Genomic DNA, 20157 nt, shown 5'->3' with positions numbered 1-20157 from the left:
TTGATTTTGGGTGAACTCCCTGGACTATCGCTGCCTGGAATGTCGCTGTTCTGTGGATACCCAGAGGCTTTCAGTTTCCAGTGCTGCAAGTCTTGTATCCTTTGCAAGCACTCAAATTCACCTTTATAATTATTTAATAAACCACTAGACATTAAGGGTGAATCCTGGCCCTGTTGAAGTCCATGACAAAATTCCCATTGACATCAATGGGGCCAGGATTTCACTCTAACTTCCTGTTTTTCTTTGTGCTTCTCTACCTTTGCTTCCTTTCTACTTTTTTGTTTCTTTAGTTGTGCTTTTGCCTATAAGGTTGTTTAAGGGTTGGTCTGTTTCAAAGATATCTTATCAGAAACCCTGTTCTTTGTTTTGAGTGTGTTTTTGATGATTACAAAATCTTCACCCAACTGCAGGCAGATGTCCTTGAGTGCATAGTCATCATGAAGAAGGTAAGAGTTGGGGGGAGAGAAAGACTGCATCTGATTTGATAGACTTTGGACTTCTCTCTGAATTATTGGATGTAAAGTTAGTTTTAAAAAATTTAGCCAGCTTTGCACGGCACTTTCTGTTTGGTCTATGGGCCTTGCTAAAGCTAGCATGGGGGCCAGGCTAAATGACAAAGAAGTACTATTCTCAGTATTCAGGATCTGAAATGTTAGCCCATAAAGTTATAAGGGTAAAATTCACCCCTGTTCAGAGGACTAAGACAGGACCCATGGAACCACAAAGTATGGCTCAAGTGGCACTTAAGTGGGACATAGTTTTTGTCTGTTTAAGATCTCCTGACTCCTAGTCCTTTGCCTGAACTACAGGAGAGATGTTTGTCATGTTGCTAAGTTCACAGTTGGAAGATATTCAGGTACTATGATAATGAGGGTAGTATAAGAATCTATAGAATAGAATGAGTTGGCCTTGTGCATAAGTCTGAATTTCACCATAATTATCATGTTTGCAATTGTACTTAAACATATGGGACCTGAATTCAGTGGAGTTGCACCTGCCTACACCAGATCTGAATCTGACCCATAAAGACTATGTAAAAGAGTACTATGTTTTTGATAACAGTGTCGTTTTTTTTAAAAGACAGTATTATAACAGAGAGCTTTATAGGTCCATAAAAGAAATCAGCCTACTTTCCTTATAAGAACTGAAATATTCCAAAAATATGAATTCTTCATGATGTGTCAGATTTGGTCCCTCAGATTTTGGACCCTCCCTTTGGTCCCCAGTCTGAGTTTACGACTGTGTAAAATGACATTAGAATTTAACCCAGTGTTTGTGTGTCTGTTTTCTAAAACATCTCTGGGAAACAATGAACGTATTATACTTGTGTCTATATGTTACCATCTTTTGATATCAGCTGCAAACACATTTCAAAAAGCTATCTGCTAGCTCTTAGTTAGGGTTGTTTTATTTTAAACCAGGTCACACTTTTAAAATAAAATGTAGGTTTAAAAAAAATCTTTCTGAATAAGGGGGGAGTTTTATGACATTATAGCTCAGATATCCACAGACCCAGGATTTGTGTATCTGCTTTTCTTAATTGTTTCTGAGCCATTACAGCTATATCCATTCAGACAGAGATAAAGCAGTCTTGGTTTCAGCTGCCGTGTAAAACAGTGCTGTGCTTGTGTTTTGATACAACTTCTAAATTCCAGGATGGTCTACAACCCATTAAATGGTGAGATTTAGTGCCAGACAGAGCAGCTGTGACCTTACACACTTGAGCTTTCTCAGGCTACTGCAGATAACTCCTAGACAACAGAGACTGCTTAAATAATGGGGCTGCATTTTAAAAATTGTCCCTTTACTGGATTTCTACAGTGTCAGGAAGGTTGAACATTAAACAAGAATATTAAGGATGGACGTTGTTTAATAAACAGTGAATTTGGGCCCAGTCCTTCAAGACGCTGAATATTTTGAACTCCCATTGCACTCAGCACTTTGGCACCAGTTAGGATTAGCCCCTTCTAGAACAGTTTAGTTAATGTCTTGAACTCTTTAGATTTATTTTCCTCCATAATTGTGTCATTGTTAGTATTGTGTATACTGTAGTTACTTGGCTTAAATGTTTACAAAGCATATAGGGTTCTGATCAGCTTGACCTACTTAATAGAACCCTGCATCACAATTCTTACTGTGTTTTGTTGTTGTTGTTCAAGATACAAGCTGTCATCGTTTAACTATATTGATGAATAATTAGGAAAAGATGTTGGGTTAAAGCTATGGCTCCATTTAGCTAGTCATACCCAATCAGAAACAATTGCACTTTTGTTTGTGAAAACAAGGAGAGCAGCTGTTTGACTTAAAAAATGCTGAATACCACTTATGCGCATTACAGGCTCAATTCTGCTCCTGACTGCCTTTAAATCCGATCAATTTTGGAGACTTCTCTACACTTCAAAGGAGGGGCCCCCTGAGGAAAAAACCCCTATGTGCAGAATTAGAGTTTGAGCAAGGCATTCCCAGTTCTTCTTCTATTATTGATGCAGTACTTCACCCAGACTTTCATTTCTCTTTTCATTTAAATGATAAATAAAGTGTCTATGTTAGGCCTCAAAGTGCCATATACAATAAATGATAATAGTCCTTAAAGCCAAGTATACAATTAGTGAGTTTCTGAGGAAGCTTTCCCAATGCACCTGAATCTAGATCTAATTTACCTCCTGGTGTTTCGTCTTGGTACTTTTGCTGACCGTGCTGTTTCAGTCATTCTAAGTTATAAAGTGAGTTTTCATCTGCACACCGATTCCCTATTAGTCTTCCAAGGCAGTAGTCCCTATCTTTCCTTATTCCACAGATCTGGTTTTGGAAGACTCCCATTCAGGACTCTTATGCTCTGATTCTCCAAGTACTTACACATGCTTAACTTTATGCATGTGAGTAACCCTGTTGACTTCTGTGGGATTACTTATATGTATAATATTAGGTTTCAGAGTAACAGCCGTGTTAGTCTGTATACACAAAAAGAAAAGGAGTACTTGTGGCACCTTAGAGACTAACCAATTTTTTTGAGCATGAGCTTTCGTGAGCTACAGCTCACTTCATCGGATGCATACCGTGGAAACTGCAGCAGACATTAAACATGCAAAAGTATTGTAGGCTCCTGGGCTTAGTGAATATTATTACTACTTTCTAACAATGTGCTTTGAGGATTGAAGCTGGTTGTCCTCTTCTTGATGTGCAACTTTCTAAATTGCACTCCTGTTACAAAACATTTGACAAACACCAACCAATTAATTGGCACAACAACCCCTATCGGGTAGGTCAGTCCCTTTTATAGATGGTAAGAACTGGACATACAGGAGCTCAGTGACTTGCACAGGGTCACAGAAGCTGTCCGTTGCAGAGTGGAGAATAGAATTCAGATCACCTAACCCCAGGACTTTCTTTCTTCATTTTGTCTATTTTGCCCATTCTAATTATTTGATTTAAGTGACTTTATTCATGGGATTTACAGAAGTGTTGGCCTAACTCCACTCCCAGTGTAATCAATGGTCAAATTCCCATTGCCTCCACTTGGAGCCTAGGTAAGCTGATGCTCAGTGCTGTTGAATGTCCAACCTTATTTTAGTTACTTTATTATGTAGCTACTTCAGTTACTAATTTTGTCCCTCAGTCATAGAGGCCTCTGGGTTTGGTGCACCATAAAAATTAAATTACCTTTTAAAATGCACTTACTTTATTCTAAACAATCCTGCAGAAAAATGTCAACTTTCACATTTAAATGGCCTGATCCCACAGTCCTTATTACAAAAACAAAAAAACTCCCATTACTCCAAACTCCAGTGAGATTTTTGCCTGAGTAAAGACTGAAGGATAGGGTGCATAGGAATTGTAATGTGGACACATTTGTTATTCCATAAATGAAGTTATTTTTCTTTACTGGAAATTGCCCCACATTTTCTAATAAGCATTTTCTGGGAACACTGTTACAACATTAAGCAAGCTTAAAGCTTCAATAGAGATTGAAAGGGAATTGCAGTTCTCTGGAGAGCTAATCCTGTGTTTTATGCAAGAACTGGATCCTGGCCTACTTCCACACCGCCCACTCTACAGCCAATTACACATTTGCTAGGGATATTTACAGAGCAGAACACACAGCTGCAGTTGAGTCTCTTTTACTGCAGTAAACTCAGATACGTTGAAAAGGATGTTGCTCATATTTAAACCTTTGGATTATGTACAGTAGTAGTCAAAATGTGATGTTCCGGCCCTCATTGTACTTATACAACAGGGATTTCATGAAGCACGTTTGAGGGATCCAAAATGCTAAATTGCCAGGTGGTTTTTAGGACCTCTGATTTTATCTCCTTCCCTCTATCAATATGACAATGTAAAGATTAAGAGGGTGGAAGCAGGCCATCCCAGAACAGCTTGTGTTTCCCTTTATTTGGAGGGGGCAAACATACATCTTTCCTTGGGTCTTTTCTGACAGTATCTCAGTTCAGGGTGCTTGTGAATACGGTTATTTGTTCAACATAGGATGAGTTATTTCAAGAACTTTGTTATGAGTTGGACAACTGAAGGTATGAACATTTTCACTTACAAGATCATAAATTAGATTCTGTACATTATGCTTCTTACAAGGCAAAATAATAAACAAACAAACAAAAAGGGTGTCATTTACTGCTCCTCTGTGACATTTAATGATTACCTTAAATTGGATGGGGAGTATTTTTAAAAAATCTTTTAAAAAATTTTGTATTAAAACTAGATTTCCATTCTTTTCTTGGAGGACCCTGACAAGTTCTTTGGAGGGTCTTGATCTCACGGCAGGAAGCTTGCATGAGTTGAGGTTCTCTCTAGCCTCAAATAAGCAGCGAGCGGATACCAAGTTTTACATTAGAACCTCAGAGTTACAAACACCAGAGTTACGAACTCACCAGTCAACCACGCACCTCATTTGGAACTGGAAGTATACAATCAGGCAGCAGCAGAGACCAAAAAAAAAAAAAAGCGAATACAGCACAGTACTGTGTTAAACATAAACTACTAAAAAAAAAAAATAAAAGGAAAGTTAAGTCAATGTTCAATTGTAAACTTTGAAAGAACAACCATAACATTTTGTTCAGAGTTGAAAACTTTTCAAAGTTGTAAACAACCTTCATTTCTGAGGTGTTCATAACTCTGAGGTTCTACTGTACATGTTTCTTTAAATTTTTTACCAGTTGAACATCCCCTTCCTCTCAGTTGAAGGCTGAGAGAACTGCAGTTCAGGTTTCATGCTCATGTGATATCACCATCCAAGTCTTCCAAATATCTTGCCTAAATCCTCCAGCAAAAAGATGAGAAGTCAGTACCTGATATTTTTAACAGAAAAGTAATCCAAAAAAAATTATATCACCATTATATATAACAAGGGACAATACAAGGTGACAACTTTTTCCATGTGCTTTGCAGTTCATCTTCAAGATTTTAACGCCTACAAATGACAAGCTGTGCTCTTGTTTAAAGTGTCTAGGATCTGGGTATAGCCTGGGCAGAAAATCCTTGCCCTATCCAAGTCAATAGGAGTTTTGCTAGTGACATCAATGGAGCCAGAATTTCACCCCTGGTGTTTTAATTTTTTTAAAGTGGTGACATATGACAGCAGAAGAAGGCCTAATTCTGAACTGGTTAGTGGTTTTTTTCACTTCGCTAACATGTAAATCTGAAAAGGTTTGACACCCATCACTGCCACATCTAATTTATTTTTTAAATGATATGTGCAGTTGTGGTACCAACCCATCCACAGCATGAATTAAACAAAAGTTGTTATTTATTATTTTTATTATCATAGTGCCTACAAGCCCAGCATCAGACCAGGAGTCCTACGGCTGTCATCCTTCTATGATTGTCCTGGAGTCTCCGGAATTAAAGGATTCATTTTTAATTAAAGATTATGTCATGTGATGAAACCTCCAGGAATATGCCCACCCAAAATTGACAACCCTAACCAGGACCCCACTGTGCTAGGTGCTGTAGAAACCCAGAACAAAAAGGCAGTCTCTGTCCCAAAGAACTTACAAAAGCATTGTTCCATTTTCTCCTTCAGCAGAAACAAGTTCAGATGGCTTGTGGTGGTTTCAGGGGATACTTCGGTCTCTAGTGTTGGGTGCTAACAATATTTGGAAGGATTTTGGAGAACTAAAAATACCTGGACTCTATCCAGCACTATATCCAGGTATTTTCAGAAATTATCTATTGATGGAAGTATCCCCTGAAACCCAACAATCCATTTGAACTTGGTTTTGCTCTGGAAGAAAACTGAATCATACTTGTGGCAACTTCATGAACTAGAAATTTGCTGTTAATTGGGTGGTACCACAACTGCACAGATAATGAGTATGGGTGAAATCCTGGCACTGTTGAAGTCAGTAATGACTTCACTGGGCCCAGGATTCAAACTGTATCATTGCATAAAAAAGGGAAGAATGAGAATCTGGGGAACTACAGACAGTCAGCCTCACCTCAGTCCCTGGAAAAATTATGGAACAGGTCCTCAAGGAATCCATTTTGAAGCACTTGTAGGAGAGGAAGGTGATCAGGATCAGTCAACATGGATTCACCAAAGGCAATTGATGGCTGACCAACCTGATTTCCTTCTATGATGAGATAACTGGCTCTGTGGATATGGGGAAAGCAGTGGATGTGATATATCTTGACTTTAGCAAAGCTTTTGATAACGGTCTCCCACATTATTCTTGCCAGCAAGTTAAAAAGGTATGGACTGGATTAATGGTCTGTAAGGTGGCTAGAAAGCTGTCTAGATTGTCGGGCTCAAAAGATAGTGATCAACGGCTCAATGTCTAGTTGACAGCAAGTATCAAGCGGAATGTCCCAGGGGTCGGTCTTGGGGCTGGATGATGAGATGGAATGCACCCTCAGCAAGTTTGCAGATGACGCTAAGCTGGGGGAGAGAGGTAGATACATTGGAGGGTAGGGATAGGGTCCAGAGTGACCTAGAGAAATTGGAGGATTGGGCTAAAAAAAATCTAATGAGGTTCAATAAAGACAAGTGCAGAGTCCTGGACTTAGGACAGAAGATTCTCATGCACCGCTACAGGCTGGGGACTGACTGGCTTAGCGGCAGTTCTGCAGAAAAGGACCTGGCGATTACAATGGACGAGAAGCTGGATATGAGTCAACAGTGTGCCCTTGTTGCCAAGAAGGCTAACGGCATATTGGGCTTCATTAGTAGGAGTATTGCCAGCAGATCGAGGAAAGTGATTATTCCCCTCTATTCTATTCAATCTATTGGGGATTGGTCCTGCTTTGAGCAGGGGGTTGGGCTAGATGACCTCCTGAGGTCCCTTCCAACCCTGAGATTCTAGGATACACAGGACATAAGTACTGTGCCTAACTTGAAGCTTAGGCTCAAATAAACCTGTAAAAAAAAAAAAAAAATTTGATGATTTAACTGGGAATTGGTCCTGCTTCAAGCAGGGGGTTGGACTAGATGACCTTCTGGGGTCCCTTCCAACCCTGATATTCTATGATTCTATGATTCAGCACTGGCAAGGCCACTTCTGGAGTATTGCATCCAGTTTTCGGCCCCCCACTACAGAAAGGATGTGGACAAATTGGAGAGAGTCCAGAGGACAGCAACAAAAATGATTAGGGGGCTAGGGCACATGACTTATGAGGAGAGGCTGAGGGAATTGGGCTTATTTAGTCCGCAGAAGAGAAGAGTGAGGCGGGAGGGATTTGATAGCAGCCTTCAACTACCTGAAGTGTGGAGGAGGGGTTCCAAAGAGGATGGAGCTCAGCTGTTCTCAGTGGTGGCAGATGACAGAACAAGGAACAAAGGTCTCAAGTTGCAGTGGGGGAGGTCTAGGTTGGATATTAGGAAAAACTATTTCACTAGGAGGGTGGTGAAGCATTGGCATCGGTTACCTAGGGAAGTGGTGGAATCTCCATCCTTAGAGGTTTTTAAGGCCTGGCTTGACAAAGCCCTGGCTGGGATGATTTAGTTGGGGTTGATTCTGCTTTGAGCAGGGGGTTGGACTAGGTGACCTCCTAAGATCTCTTCCAACCCTAATTTTCTATGATTCTATGATAAATGTATTTTTTAAAATAAAAAGTGATCTGCTATTTTGTATCTGTTAAAACTGCACTTTTGGTACGAAATGGTAGCAATTTGTAAAACTGCTTGGACTTCCTAAAAAAAGAAGTACAAATGGTCTCTAATTTTCTTTATCAGCACTGGTTGTTGACACGGAAGGGAAAAGAACAGAAACCAGTTCCAAGTTAGGGTCTTATTCTGCTATTTTGTGAATGTATTGCCAGGTTTTCTCGTAATATAAATGATGAGATGAAATTCACCCCTGCTTTAACGCTCTTTACTTCAGTGGCCTCACTAATATTTGCTTTCAGGCATCTATAAAATTAAGTGCTTCTTTGGGACTGTTCCAGTGAAATTCTGCAATACTCACTTATGCCAAGTGTTGCTGCAGGAATTTCTAGGAACTTCTTATCTTTCAAGACTTTCTCTCAAACTTAAAACATTGTGCATACTAAAATCAAAGAAACAATGTTAAGAACAGTTTTGTAAAGGGAAGGAAAGCTAATGTTAATTGTAAAATCAATACAAAAATGTTGTTTTAAGAACTAAATATTTGTTTGTAAATGGTCGTCATATAATATTAGTGAATTCTCAGATTATCAGTAGGCAGATGGCCAGTAGGAATGACTAGTTTTAAAAAGTTCTGGGTGAAATCCTACCCCCAGAAGCAGTCTCTGATCCAAACTAAAATTTCAGCCTCTCCTTCTGAGATCTCCGTGTGGATGTCTAGCCATCAGTTCAAGCTAAACTCATGGCTAAAACTGAGCTCTCAGTCTTCCCCCCAACCCCTCCCCACTACCTCCCTTGCTGCCCCTCACACTTGGGAGGAACTCCCCATAAAAACCTTCCAAGCTACCTCATTACTACTACTAGGTTTAGGTTGGATATTAGGAAAAACTTTTTCACTAGGAGAGTGGTGAAACACTGGAATGCGTTGCCTAGGGAGGTGGTGGAATCTCCTTCCTTAGAAGTTTTTAAGGTCAGGCTTGACAAAGCCCTGGCTGGGATGATTTAATTGGGGATTGGTCCTGCTTTTGAGCAGGGGGTTGGACTAGATGACCTCCTGAGGTCCCTTCCAACCCTGATATTCTATGATTCTATGATTAACCTTCTTCAGAACCTTCCTTAAAACTTTGCCATCATGCCTACAAGGAACTGGATAATAGTTAGGTTTGCTGAGACCACTGCTTGTCATGCTGACCAATATTGTCTCACTGTTTCCTTGTGATCTTCCATCTGTCTATATCCCTCTGGTGTCTCTTGCGTTATACGTGTAACCTCTCTGGGGCAGGGTCTTTTTGTTCTGTGTACAGTGCCTAGCACAATGGGGGCCTGTTACATAACTAGCATCCCAGGCGCTGTGGTAATACTGTACTGTAATTAATAGTAACAATAGAACTCAATGACAAAACTCCCACTGACTACAATGAGGTAAGGATTTCACAGTAAAGTTTTTGACTCAGCCTGCTAATTGTGCACACAGCTATTCTGTGTAATGTATTCTGTGTTCCTGTCACTGTTACTCTCATCTCTTCCTCCCCTGCACTGGTTCCTTGTTTATGCTGTTATACTAAGGTTGCCAACCCTCCAGGATTGGCCTGGAGTCTCCAAGAATTAAAGATTAATCTTTAATTAAAGATTATTAGGGCTGTCGATTAATCACAGTTGACTCACGTGATTAAGTCAAAAATATTAATCGCAATTAAAAAAATTAATCGTGATTAATCTCACTATTAAACAATAGACTATCAATTGAAGTTTATTAAATATTTTGGATGTTTTTCTATATTTTCAAATATATTGATTTCAGTTACAACACAGAATACAAAAAGTGTACAATGCTCACTTTATATTATTTTTTATTACAAATATTTGCACTGTAAAAATGATAAACAAAAGAAACAGTATTTTTCAATTCACCTAATACAAGTACTGTAGTGCAATCTCTTTATCATGAAAGTGCAACTTAAATATATAGGGTTTTTTTGTTACATAACTGCACTCAAAATCAAAACAATGTAAAACTTTAGAGCCTACAAGTCCACTCAGTCCTACTTCTTATTCAGCCAATCGTTAAGAAAAACAAGTTTGTTTACATTTATGAGAGATACTGCTGCCGGCTTCTTATTTACAATGTCATATGAAAGTTAGAACAGGCATTCGCATGGCACTGTTGTAGCCGGCATCACAAGATATTTAGGTGTCAGATGTGCTAAAGATTCATATGACTCTTCATGCTTCGGCCATTGTTCCATAGGACATGCTTCCATGCTGATGATGCTTGTTAAAAAAATAATGTGTTAATTATATTTGTGACTGAATTGCTTGGGGGAGAATTGTATGTCTCCTGCTCTGTTTTAGCTGCATTCTGCCATATATTTCATGTTGTTGCAGTCTCAGATGATGACCCAGCACATATTGTTCATTTTAAGAACACTTTCCCTGCAAATTTGACAAAATGCAAAAAAGGTACCAATGTGAGATTTCTAAAGATAACTAGAGTGCTCGGCTCAAGATTTAAGAATCTGAAGTGCCTTCCAAAATCTGAGTGGGACGAGGTGTGGAGCATGCTTACAGAAGTCTTAAAAGAGCAACACTCCAATGCGGAAACCACAGAACCCAAACCACCAAAAAAGGAAATCAACCTTTTGCTGGTGGCATCTGAGTCAAATGATGAAAATGAACATGCGTCGGTCCGCTCTGCTTTGGATCATTATCGAGCAGAACCCATCATCAGCATGGACGCATGTCCTCTGGAATGGTGATTGAAGCATGAAGGGACATACGAATCTTTAGCACATCTGACACCTAAATATCTTGCGACACTGGCTACAACAGTGCCATTCGAATGCCTGTTCTCACTTTCAGGCGAAATTGTAAACAAGAAGCAGGCAGCATTATCTTCTGCAAATGTAAACAAATGTGTTTGTCTGAGCGATTGGCTGAACAAGAAGTAGGACTGATTGGACTTGTAGGCTCTAAAGTTTTACATGGTTTTATTTTTGAATGCAGGTTTTTTTGGTACCTAATTCTACATTTGTAAGTTCAACGTTCATGATAAAGAGATTGCACTAAAGTACTTGTATTAGGTGAATTGAAAAATACTATTTCTTTTGTTTTTTACAGTGCAAATATTTGTAATAAAAATAAATATAAATGAGCACTGTACACTTCGTATTCTGTGTTGTAATTGAAATCAATATATTTGAAAATGTAAAAAACATCCAAAATATTTAAATACATGGTATTCTATTATTAACAGTGCGATTACTCGTGATTAATTTTTTAAACCATGCGATTAATTGTGATTAATTTTTTAAATCTCTTGACAGCCCTAAAGATTATGTCATGTGATTAAATCTCCAGGAATACGTCCAACCAAAATTGGCAACCCTATATTACCCCGACCTGTCACATCTTGTCTCAGACACCAGTCCTGTAACCACAACACACGGGCAGACCACTGAGCTTGCATGGAGTACCACTGAAGTCCACAGGGCTTCATGCTGGCACACGTGTCTGCCAACATAGATCCAGTTGCAGGATCAGGGCCATAGGGTTATAAAATCTTTGGGACCGGGACTATCTCTTACTATGTGTTTGAATAATAGCACAGTGATGCCTCAGTTCCAATTGAGTTCTCTTGGCATTACTTAAATACATGTTATTTTTATTATGATAATGACTTTGCAATTGGATAGAAAATATTTTAATGCTTTAAAATTTTTCGTGGAGATTCTTACCTCAGCAAAGCAAATCTAAGCTGCTAACTTTGAAATAGCAGGATACTGCAAAGCTCTGCAGTTTGTCCCTGTAACACCCCACACTTGTAAACTTAAAGAAATTTTAAATGAAGCAAGAGAGAGCATTTTCACTATTCTGTTACTTAATTTTTCACTAGTCTGTTACAGTAATTTACACTTTACTGCTTAGATATTGTAATATCTCCACTGGTTATGCATGCATGCTAGCAAAATGGTGTTTCTTTGTTCTATATCCACTCATTCCTTGAAGTTCCAGGAAGCGTGACACTGAAATCTCATCTCATATCAGGTTCCCTAAAGATCTGTATGAGGAAATGATCAATAAAAGGCCCTCTGAGGAACTTTAACTTCAGTTTATTATCCGTCATATTAATCTATGGAAACGGAGAGAATTTTGCATGTTTATGGTACAGTCATCTAACAGCTGTAGTTGCAAGCTGAAGATATGTGAGGATTATTATTTTTTGTAATATTAAATCATAGTTAGTTTGTAACCCAGGCTCCCAAAAAACTCATAAAATAAGTAGGAAGGCCCCACCTCTTTCATTTTGTAACTCCCATCGAGACAGCAATACAATATTAGCTATTTGTGTGGAGGATTAACAGTAAGTAAAACAAATGAGACCATACCACGTTTCATAAGTACATAAGTATGGCCATATTGGGTCAGACCAAAGGTCCATCTAGTCCGGTATCCTCTCTTTAGACAGTGGCCAATACCAGGTGCCCAGAGGGAATGAACAGAACAGGTAATCATCAAGTGATCCATCCCTGGTGCCCATTCCTGGCTTCTGGCAAACAGAGGCTAGGGACACCATCCCTGCCCATCTTGGCTAATAGCCACTGATGGGTCTATCCTCCATGAATTTATCTAGTTCTTTTTTGAACCCTGTTATGGTCTTGGCCTTCACAAGATCCTCAGGCAAAATGTTCCACAGATTGACTGTGCGTTGTGTGAAGAAATACTTCCTTTCATTTGTTTAAAACCTGCTGCGTATTAATTTCATTTGGTGGCTCCTGGTTCTTGTGTTATGAGAAGGAGTAAATTTCTTATTTACTTTCTCCATTTGATGCTTATTAACTTTTTCCATTCAATGTTTCATTTCCATTTGATGCACATTATCATTTTAAGACTACATTGCACAGGAAATATTTTAAAAGGAATAAACCTTACCGATAAGTTTTACTTTAGAATATACAGCAGGTAAAACAAGTGTCAGTCATTCAGCCTCCAAAGATTGCATTAAGCCACAAGAGACCATGTTTTTGCTGTAACTCTGTTTTAAATCAACAGGACTATTATACTGAAGCCAGAACTATAATCCAGTGAAACTCGATACAGTTTTGGAAAGCTGCAGAAGGCATTAGAAAATACTTTGGGGGGTTGAGAAAGAGATCACTTTTTCATCTTTAGACAAAGTCAAAATCTGTATTGTAAACATTTTAAATGATAGTTAAGAAATAGCTTTGGGTGGGCTGATGCGTTACCCTTTTCAGCCAAGTTTCTTAAACTGATAAGGACTTGTCTACATGAACTTTTAGTTTGTGGCAACTTGGGGTATGAATGTACCTCAACTAGCTTGCCATGCACTAACTGTCCTGTGAACTCTGTTGACACACACTAACACTTAGCACACTTTGATCTACCCTGATTTGAATTGGGACTAGATTAATGCACACTAATGAACTGTTAGTGCATGTCATCAGGGTCTGCAGGGACAGTCAGTACTCAGCAGGCTAGTGCAAAGTAGATTGCCATAAATTAAATGTTTGTGTAGACCACTTTAACTATGTGGTTCTGTGCAGTCCTATGCTGGTATAGTCAAAGTCGCACAACTCCCTGATGTGGATGCAGTTATACCAATATAAATGTGCTTATACCAGTTGTAGCTTATTCCCATATGGGAAAGGAAATAAACTATATGAGTATAAGGCACCTTTATACTGGTATGTCTGCATGCACATTAGAGGTTGTACTGTTATTATTTTGGTTAAAATCATAATCCTAACTGCCATAGTTATACTGGTACAAGATCTTTGTGTTCACCAGGCCTAATATGGCAAGTGAGAAATCTAGCAAGCAACATGCTAGCCCGTTTGTTAAGCCCCTTGTCAGCAACTGTCATGCAATATTTCAGTCAACATTTCAGAAATTGAACAACAATATTTTTTAGAAACTGGATGACAGCAGAATAATAGCTCCCTTGTTTAAAATGGTTAGGTTCCCCCCCCCAGGGGCTTTCTCCCCCTCCCCTTTGTTTCTTTAATAAAAAATGAAGGCAGTGGTCTTGTCCATCTTGTGACTTCTTGACAAAGCACATACTGTCTAGGCATATTATCATCAAAACTCCAGTAGAATCATCATCCCACTTTGCTGACTGTCCAGGCTACCAGCAAGGCTGAATTCCAGGTGTCCACATCCTGGAATGCACTGGAGTTTGCGGGGGGTGAGATAGGGAGAGAGATCTAGCCTGACGTTAGAGATGTCTACTGCAGGTTCCTGTAATGGCACACAGGGTCTGAAGAGTGAAGATGAAATAGGGTGACTAGAATTCATAATGTATAGGGACAGTCCTGATTTATATAGGTTCTTATTACCCCTGTCAAGGTTTCTTCTCCACTCTGAACTCTAGGGTACAGATATGGGGACCTGTATGAAAGACCCCCTAAGCTTATTCTTACCAACTTAGGTTAAAAACTTCCTCAAGGTACAAACTTTGCCTTGTCCTTGAACCCTATGCTACCACCACCAAGCATGTTAAACAAAGAACAGGGAAAGAACCCACTTGGAGACGTCTTCCTCCCCAAATATTCCCCCAAACCCTACACCCCCTTTCCTGGGGAAGGCTTGATAAAAATCCTCACCAATTTGCATAGGTGAACACAGACCCAAACCCTTGGATCTTAAGAACAATGAAAAAGCAATCAGGATCTTAAAAGAAGAATTTTAATTATCGAAAAAGTAAAAGAATCACCTCTGTAAAATCAGGATGGTAAATACCTTACAGGGTACTCAGATTCAAAACATAGAGAATCCCCCTAGGCAAAACCTTAAGTTATAAAAAGACACAAAAACAGGAATATACATTCCATTCAGCACAGCTTATTTACCAGCCATTTAAACAAAAGGAAATCTAACACATTTCTAGCTGGATTACTTACTAACAAGTTCTAATACTCCATTCCTGTTCTGTTCCCGGCAAAAGCATCACACAGACAGACAGATCCCTTGTTCCTCCCACCTCCAGCTTTGAAAGTATCTTGTCTCCTCATTGGTCATTTTGGTCAGGTGCCAGCGAGGTTGTCTTAGCTTCTTAACCCTTTACAGGTGAAAGGGTTTTGCCTCTGGTCAGGAGGGATTTTATAGTTCTGTATACAGAAAGGTGGTTACCCTTCCCTTTATATTTATGACAACCCCCACCCCCTGTCCCGATTTTTCACACTTGCTGTCTGGTCACCCTAAGATGAAATCACAGAGGCCATACTGTTCATAAGATTTGAGAGCCACATTAATACATTAATACTGTAGCCCATGAAAGCTTATGTTCGCATAAATTTGTTCGTCTCTAAGGTTGCCACAAGTACTCCTGTTCTTTTTTATTAATACTTTGGATTTTTATAGAACCTTTCAGTAAATAATATAAAATAAAATATAAAAATACTGTACAAAACAACAGCCCCATGAGATACTCATTTTGCTGAAAGGGATATTGAGGCACAGAAGTTAAGTGACTTAGCTAAAGTCACAAAGAATCAGTGGCAGAAACAGTAATATAAATGAGGTACCCTATTTCCCAGTTCTCTGTTCTAATTATTATATCACATTGCCTCCCTAAACCACAACAGATTAGAATATAAACATCTTTCACAGTTAAAGTGGGTTTAATGTGCACTCATTATCAGTTATGAATAAGGTAAATTCACGATGAAAGTATCCTTTTCATGAGACATTCCTGTGACAATTATTTTACTTACAGTAAAAAAACAAACAAACCGTAATGCAATACCTTTAAAAAACATTGATACAAAAACTATAAACATTATGACTTTATAAAATACTTTGAGTTGACTCAGAGGTGGCTGCATTTCTCTGCAGAATGAATAACATTGTCTTTTTCTTTCAATCCACAGTTCTGGCCTTTTTAGCATGCATGAATGGCATGGCCTCCTCCTTTCTGGGTGATTCTGTCTGACTCTTTTAAGTGTTAACTACATCTGGTCAGATATTTTGCATCCGAACATTGTTTGATAGTGGCCATTTTTCATTGAAAATTTTCATTTTGTTTGATTAAAAAACCAAAAATAAATAAATTTATAACTGAAAACGTTTCACTTCCTCAAATTGGTCAGTTTTTCGATGAAAATCTGAAAAATGTTTTCAGGGAATTTAAAAAAAAAATGAGTTTTTCTAAAAATTTCCTGCAAAAAAAATAAATAACTGGCACTTTCTGACTAACGCTAGTGCTAAGTGACTTTAACTCTCATTGATAATAGGTACTTAGCATCTCACAGAATTGGTCTCTTAGAGTGAAATCTTTGCCATTGACTTCAGTGGGATTAGGATTTCACTTTTAGGCCCTGATTCTATGCCCGTAGGCAAACACGTATGCATGTGTTTAATTTGACTGCTATTAGTGCTATTGATTTCAACAGCACTAATCAGGGCTTTAGCCTGTAGACTGCTTGGGTTCAGAGTCTTATTGTCCTATAGATTTGTAAAGCACCATGTGAATCATGGTATTATATGAAAAATTGAATGATAGGAGTAGTTAAAAATTCCACATTTTTGAAAGATCCTGCCGTTTCCAGTGATATTCCTGACATCTATAATTGGAAATTAACCTTTTAGTGGTGGAATCCTTCAAAACTATAGAACTCTTATGTGTGCCAAATATAACTCTTATCTGTTTTCATACAAAAAAAATTATTCCTATGGATAAAAAGGCCCAGGGAGGGAGAAGCATAAGCATAACAGTCTTATCATTCTGGTTTGCCTTGGCTGGTTCTGGTAAAGTTCAGTATCCAACACCATAGTGTCTAAATGCCTGAGTCTCCATAGTTATCGGAATTGAGCTGATTGCTGCTATCCTCTGTTATTTCTTCTTTGACTTTCCAGTGTAGGGGCTGATCTAATGCCCACAGAAGTCAATGGAAAGACTCAGTGAGTTTTAAATCGGGTTCTTAGGTACTTAGCATCTGGTTGAATAGTCAGTCAGGCGCCTGCCTCATTACCTATCCCTTTTCATCTTTTCAGACATAAGAAGCAAGTGAGTTAAACGGGGAATTAACTCCTTGCATATTGGTATATTTGAACTCTTTCAGTGAGGTATTATTATTATTTTATTTTTCATTTATTTACTCTTTATTTATTGGCAGGGTATCAGCAGATGTGAAAAAATGTATGAATTTTACCCACTGGAGAAATGAACCGATTGAGTAGAATACAGTGTCAATATTGTAGCATCTGCTACCACAAAGAGAAGCCTAAGTCCACCGCAATTGTAATACACCCCTTTTCTTTTCTCTGTAGGTCTGTCAGTTTGTGGTTTCTGTGAATGGACTCAATGTTCTCCATGTGGACTACAGGACAGTGAGCAATCTCATTCTGACTGGCCCTCGAACTATTGTCATGGAAGTGATGGAGGAATTAGACTCCTGAGAAGGAAATTTCCTCGCTGGAAGCTGTGAATAGAAATAGAAGAATCAGTGCAAAGCCAAACAACACAAGGGGGCGAAACCTTGCCTTGTCTAACTAGATTATTTTGTCTTTCAGGTGCTTTCCTCTTCAGTTTAACAATCGTAGCTGTGATTCATATGCTAAGAAGTGAACAGTATATACCATCATGTTATCATTTAGGACCTGATCCTGCAAACTGTTCTGCTGAAGACAAGGACCAGGTCTTTAGTTGTCAATCCAGCTGTATCTGTTGGGATGGTATCCTGCTTAAAAGGCTGCAAGTAACTTCCCTTGCCATTCAACCATGTGATCACAATACTTGAAAAGAGGAATGTTTGGTAAGGACTTTCAATATGGTTGGCATGGCATATGAATGTTAGTGTACTCCCCTCCGTGTAATACAGGTGTGTCCAAAGTGCGGCCCCAGGAGAGCAGCTGCCTGCTTCTGCTCCCTCTCTCTAATCATAGAGCAAAGAGAAAGGTGATCAACTTCAGGCGTTTATTGTCAGGGAATTCAAACAAGTAGCAGACAACATTAAAATTCGTAGATATGAAAAAAGTGTGTGCCTTTCTGTGGAATGCACTGATTTTCCAGAGCTGGGTAGCCCTATAAAAACCTGCAGCAATTGTTCTACGAAGGAAAATACAAGAACACAGAAATGTTATGGAGGTGTGCATTAATTTTTCATTTTGAAAATATGGCCTTTGAAAACCAGACCTCTTATCTAGATGTCTAAGTACAGATTTAGGAGCCCAAGTTTGAAAATTTTGGGTCTATATACCTTCTGTCTAAACTACATGTGGCTCTTAGTCTCCTGGTAACTTGTCGATGTGGTTCTTTTCACACAGCTTGGCTATCCCTGATATCAGAAGAATGATAACATGTTAGAGAGCCGAAGTCAGAGAATCACAATGTTAGCATTAGCATTGAAATATTTAGTAGCTCGGATATGGTACAGTACACTTCAAATTGAAGCAATGCACTTGAATGTGTCTTTGATTATCAGCATTTTCAAACCATTAAATGCTTGAAAACTACAGATGCATCACATAATTTACATCTGATGCATTAATAACATGTTGTATTTAACTGACTCTTCCTCATTTTAAAACCAAGCAGGAATTTTTGTTGATGAACTTGTGAAAAAATATTTTTAAAATGTATAGCTGAATGATATACTTCACTGAATCTAAATTGCTTCTCAACTCTGTGATATCTGGCGTGCCATAGGTCTCTCAAACTGAGATTAATTGAATGTATACAGTCTTGTTCACAAAACATAAATATGTATATCTATAGATTGTAGGCATTCTGGTACTGTTCAGTTTATATACAGTAATACTTTTTAAATTAAAAAAATGAATGCTTGACCTTCAGTGCGAGAATACCCAAAAGAATTAACTACCTATTTTTGGTATTTTTTCCCTACTAAGAGCGTTGACTATGTTTATATTAAGGAATTGGCCTCATCACACATTCTTCTTGCAGTATGATTTTCACTCACTCAGATATTTGCACAGGCTTGATCAAAGGAGTGGTAAGACTTTGAGATTATATGAGCTTGCAACGTCAAAAGTGAAATTGTATGTTTGCTTATTTTCTAAGCATGGCCAAAAAACTGTATTTTATGACTTACTCACAATAAAAATTCCTCATAATTCCTTCATGTTTACCAGTGCAAGAAGATCTTAAATGCAGCTGAGAATACCATCCCTGTACTAACCCTGTATAAAAGCCTTTTTTGGGGGGGAGGGGGGAATTCTTTTAATGTGTCACTTTGTATCACAGTTGCTTATCCCTTATATTAACATAGCTGAAGAATGCTTGTACACATCTAGCACCCCCAGCAGACCTCACTAATGTATTGGTAGTTCCATAATGCTAAGTGCAACTAAAATAAATAGGTTGCTGCAAAAGGGTTCAAACATACTAAAAGTTCCATACTGCATAATGTTATGTGATATGGCATTAATGTAGAGAGCATTTAGGGCTTTGGTCAGCTTCAGATGAACTTGATTAAAAGGAGTAAGATAAAGTCCCAGAGAAATTGCTAGTGTGCTATAATAGCTGCGATTCAGTGTATATAGGAAGGGTAATGCTTCCCCAAATACTTCTAATTTGTTATATCCTTTACTTCTCTTTAAATCTAACTTCTAAATATTAGGATGGGTTAATTATTAAAATACAAAGGGTTCTTTTACAGACAATGACTAGCATTTTGTTAATATCAGCATGGGACTTGTATTTTATGTCTCTTGATGTAGTTAATATGTTGCTACCACTTCCCTGTATCCTCCAGGCAATTATGAAACTGGTTCAGAATTTAGTTTCATAATGAAATACAGAGAGCTCTTGAGACCTTAGCAAGAAGTGAATGCAGTGGGGAGGAAGGGGAGCTTTGTGCATATCATTATAGAATACGGCATTTTGATTCATGAGATACATTTGTTTCTGTTGCAATTTGAATGCCCTTACTTGCCTGCCATTTAATGGCAATCTCCATATTGTTTTCTTAGCTTGATTTGTGATCCAGATTTGAATAACTTCTTTCCCTCTTCTTCGTTGCTGAGATGTTTAAAATTATCTACATATTTGAGCTGTGCAATTTCTTAAAGTTATTTGTGAGATTTTTAAAATCATAACTGTGATATGTATCATCTCAGATTAGAAT

General features: G+C 38.4%; 1 protein-coding gene across 2 annotated transcripts in view; it reads left to right on the top strand.

Moving 5' to 3' along the window:
* DEPTOR (DEP domain containing MTOR interacting protein) overlaps positions 1 to 19658 on the top strand; it is a 131175-nt gene extending 111517 nt beyond the window's left edge. The window contains exon 11 of one of the 2 annotated variants that reach the window (XM_084618168.1): positions 17339 to 19658. In XM_084618168.1, coding sequence (XP_084474294.1) covers positions 17339 to 17363 — 25 coding nt within the window. In that variant the 3' untranslated portion in view covers positions 17364 to 19658. The remainder of the gene's footprint in view (positions 1 to 17338) is intronic. The other variant, XM_084618169.1, reaches the window with a different exon arrangement.
* Positions 19659 to 20157: the final 499 nt, after the last annotated feature.

Source organism: Lepidochelys olivacea (genome assembly GCF_965140295.1).
Source record: "Lepidochelys olivacea isolate rLepOli2 genome assembly, chromosome: 2".
In the NCBI taxonomy this organism is placed as follows: Eukaryota; Metazoa; Chordata; order Testudines; family Cheloniidae; genus Lepidochelys; species Lepidochelys olivacea.
Note: the sequence above shows the minus strand (reverse complement) of the source record. Positions and strands in the feature narration are given on the sequence as shown.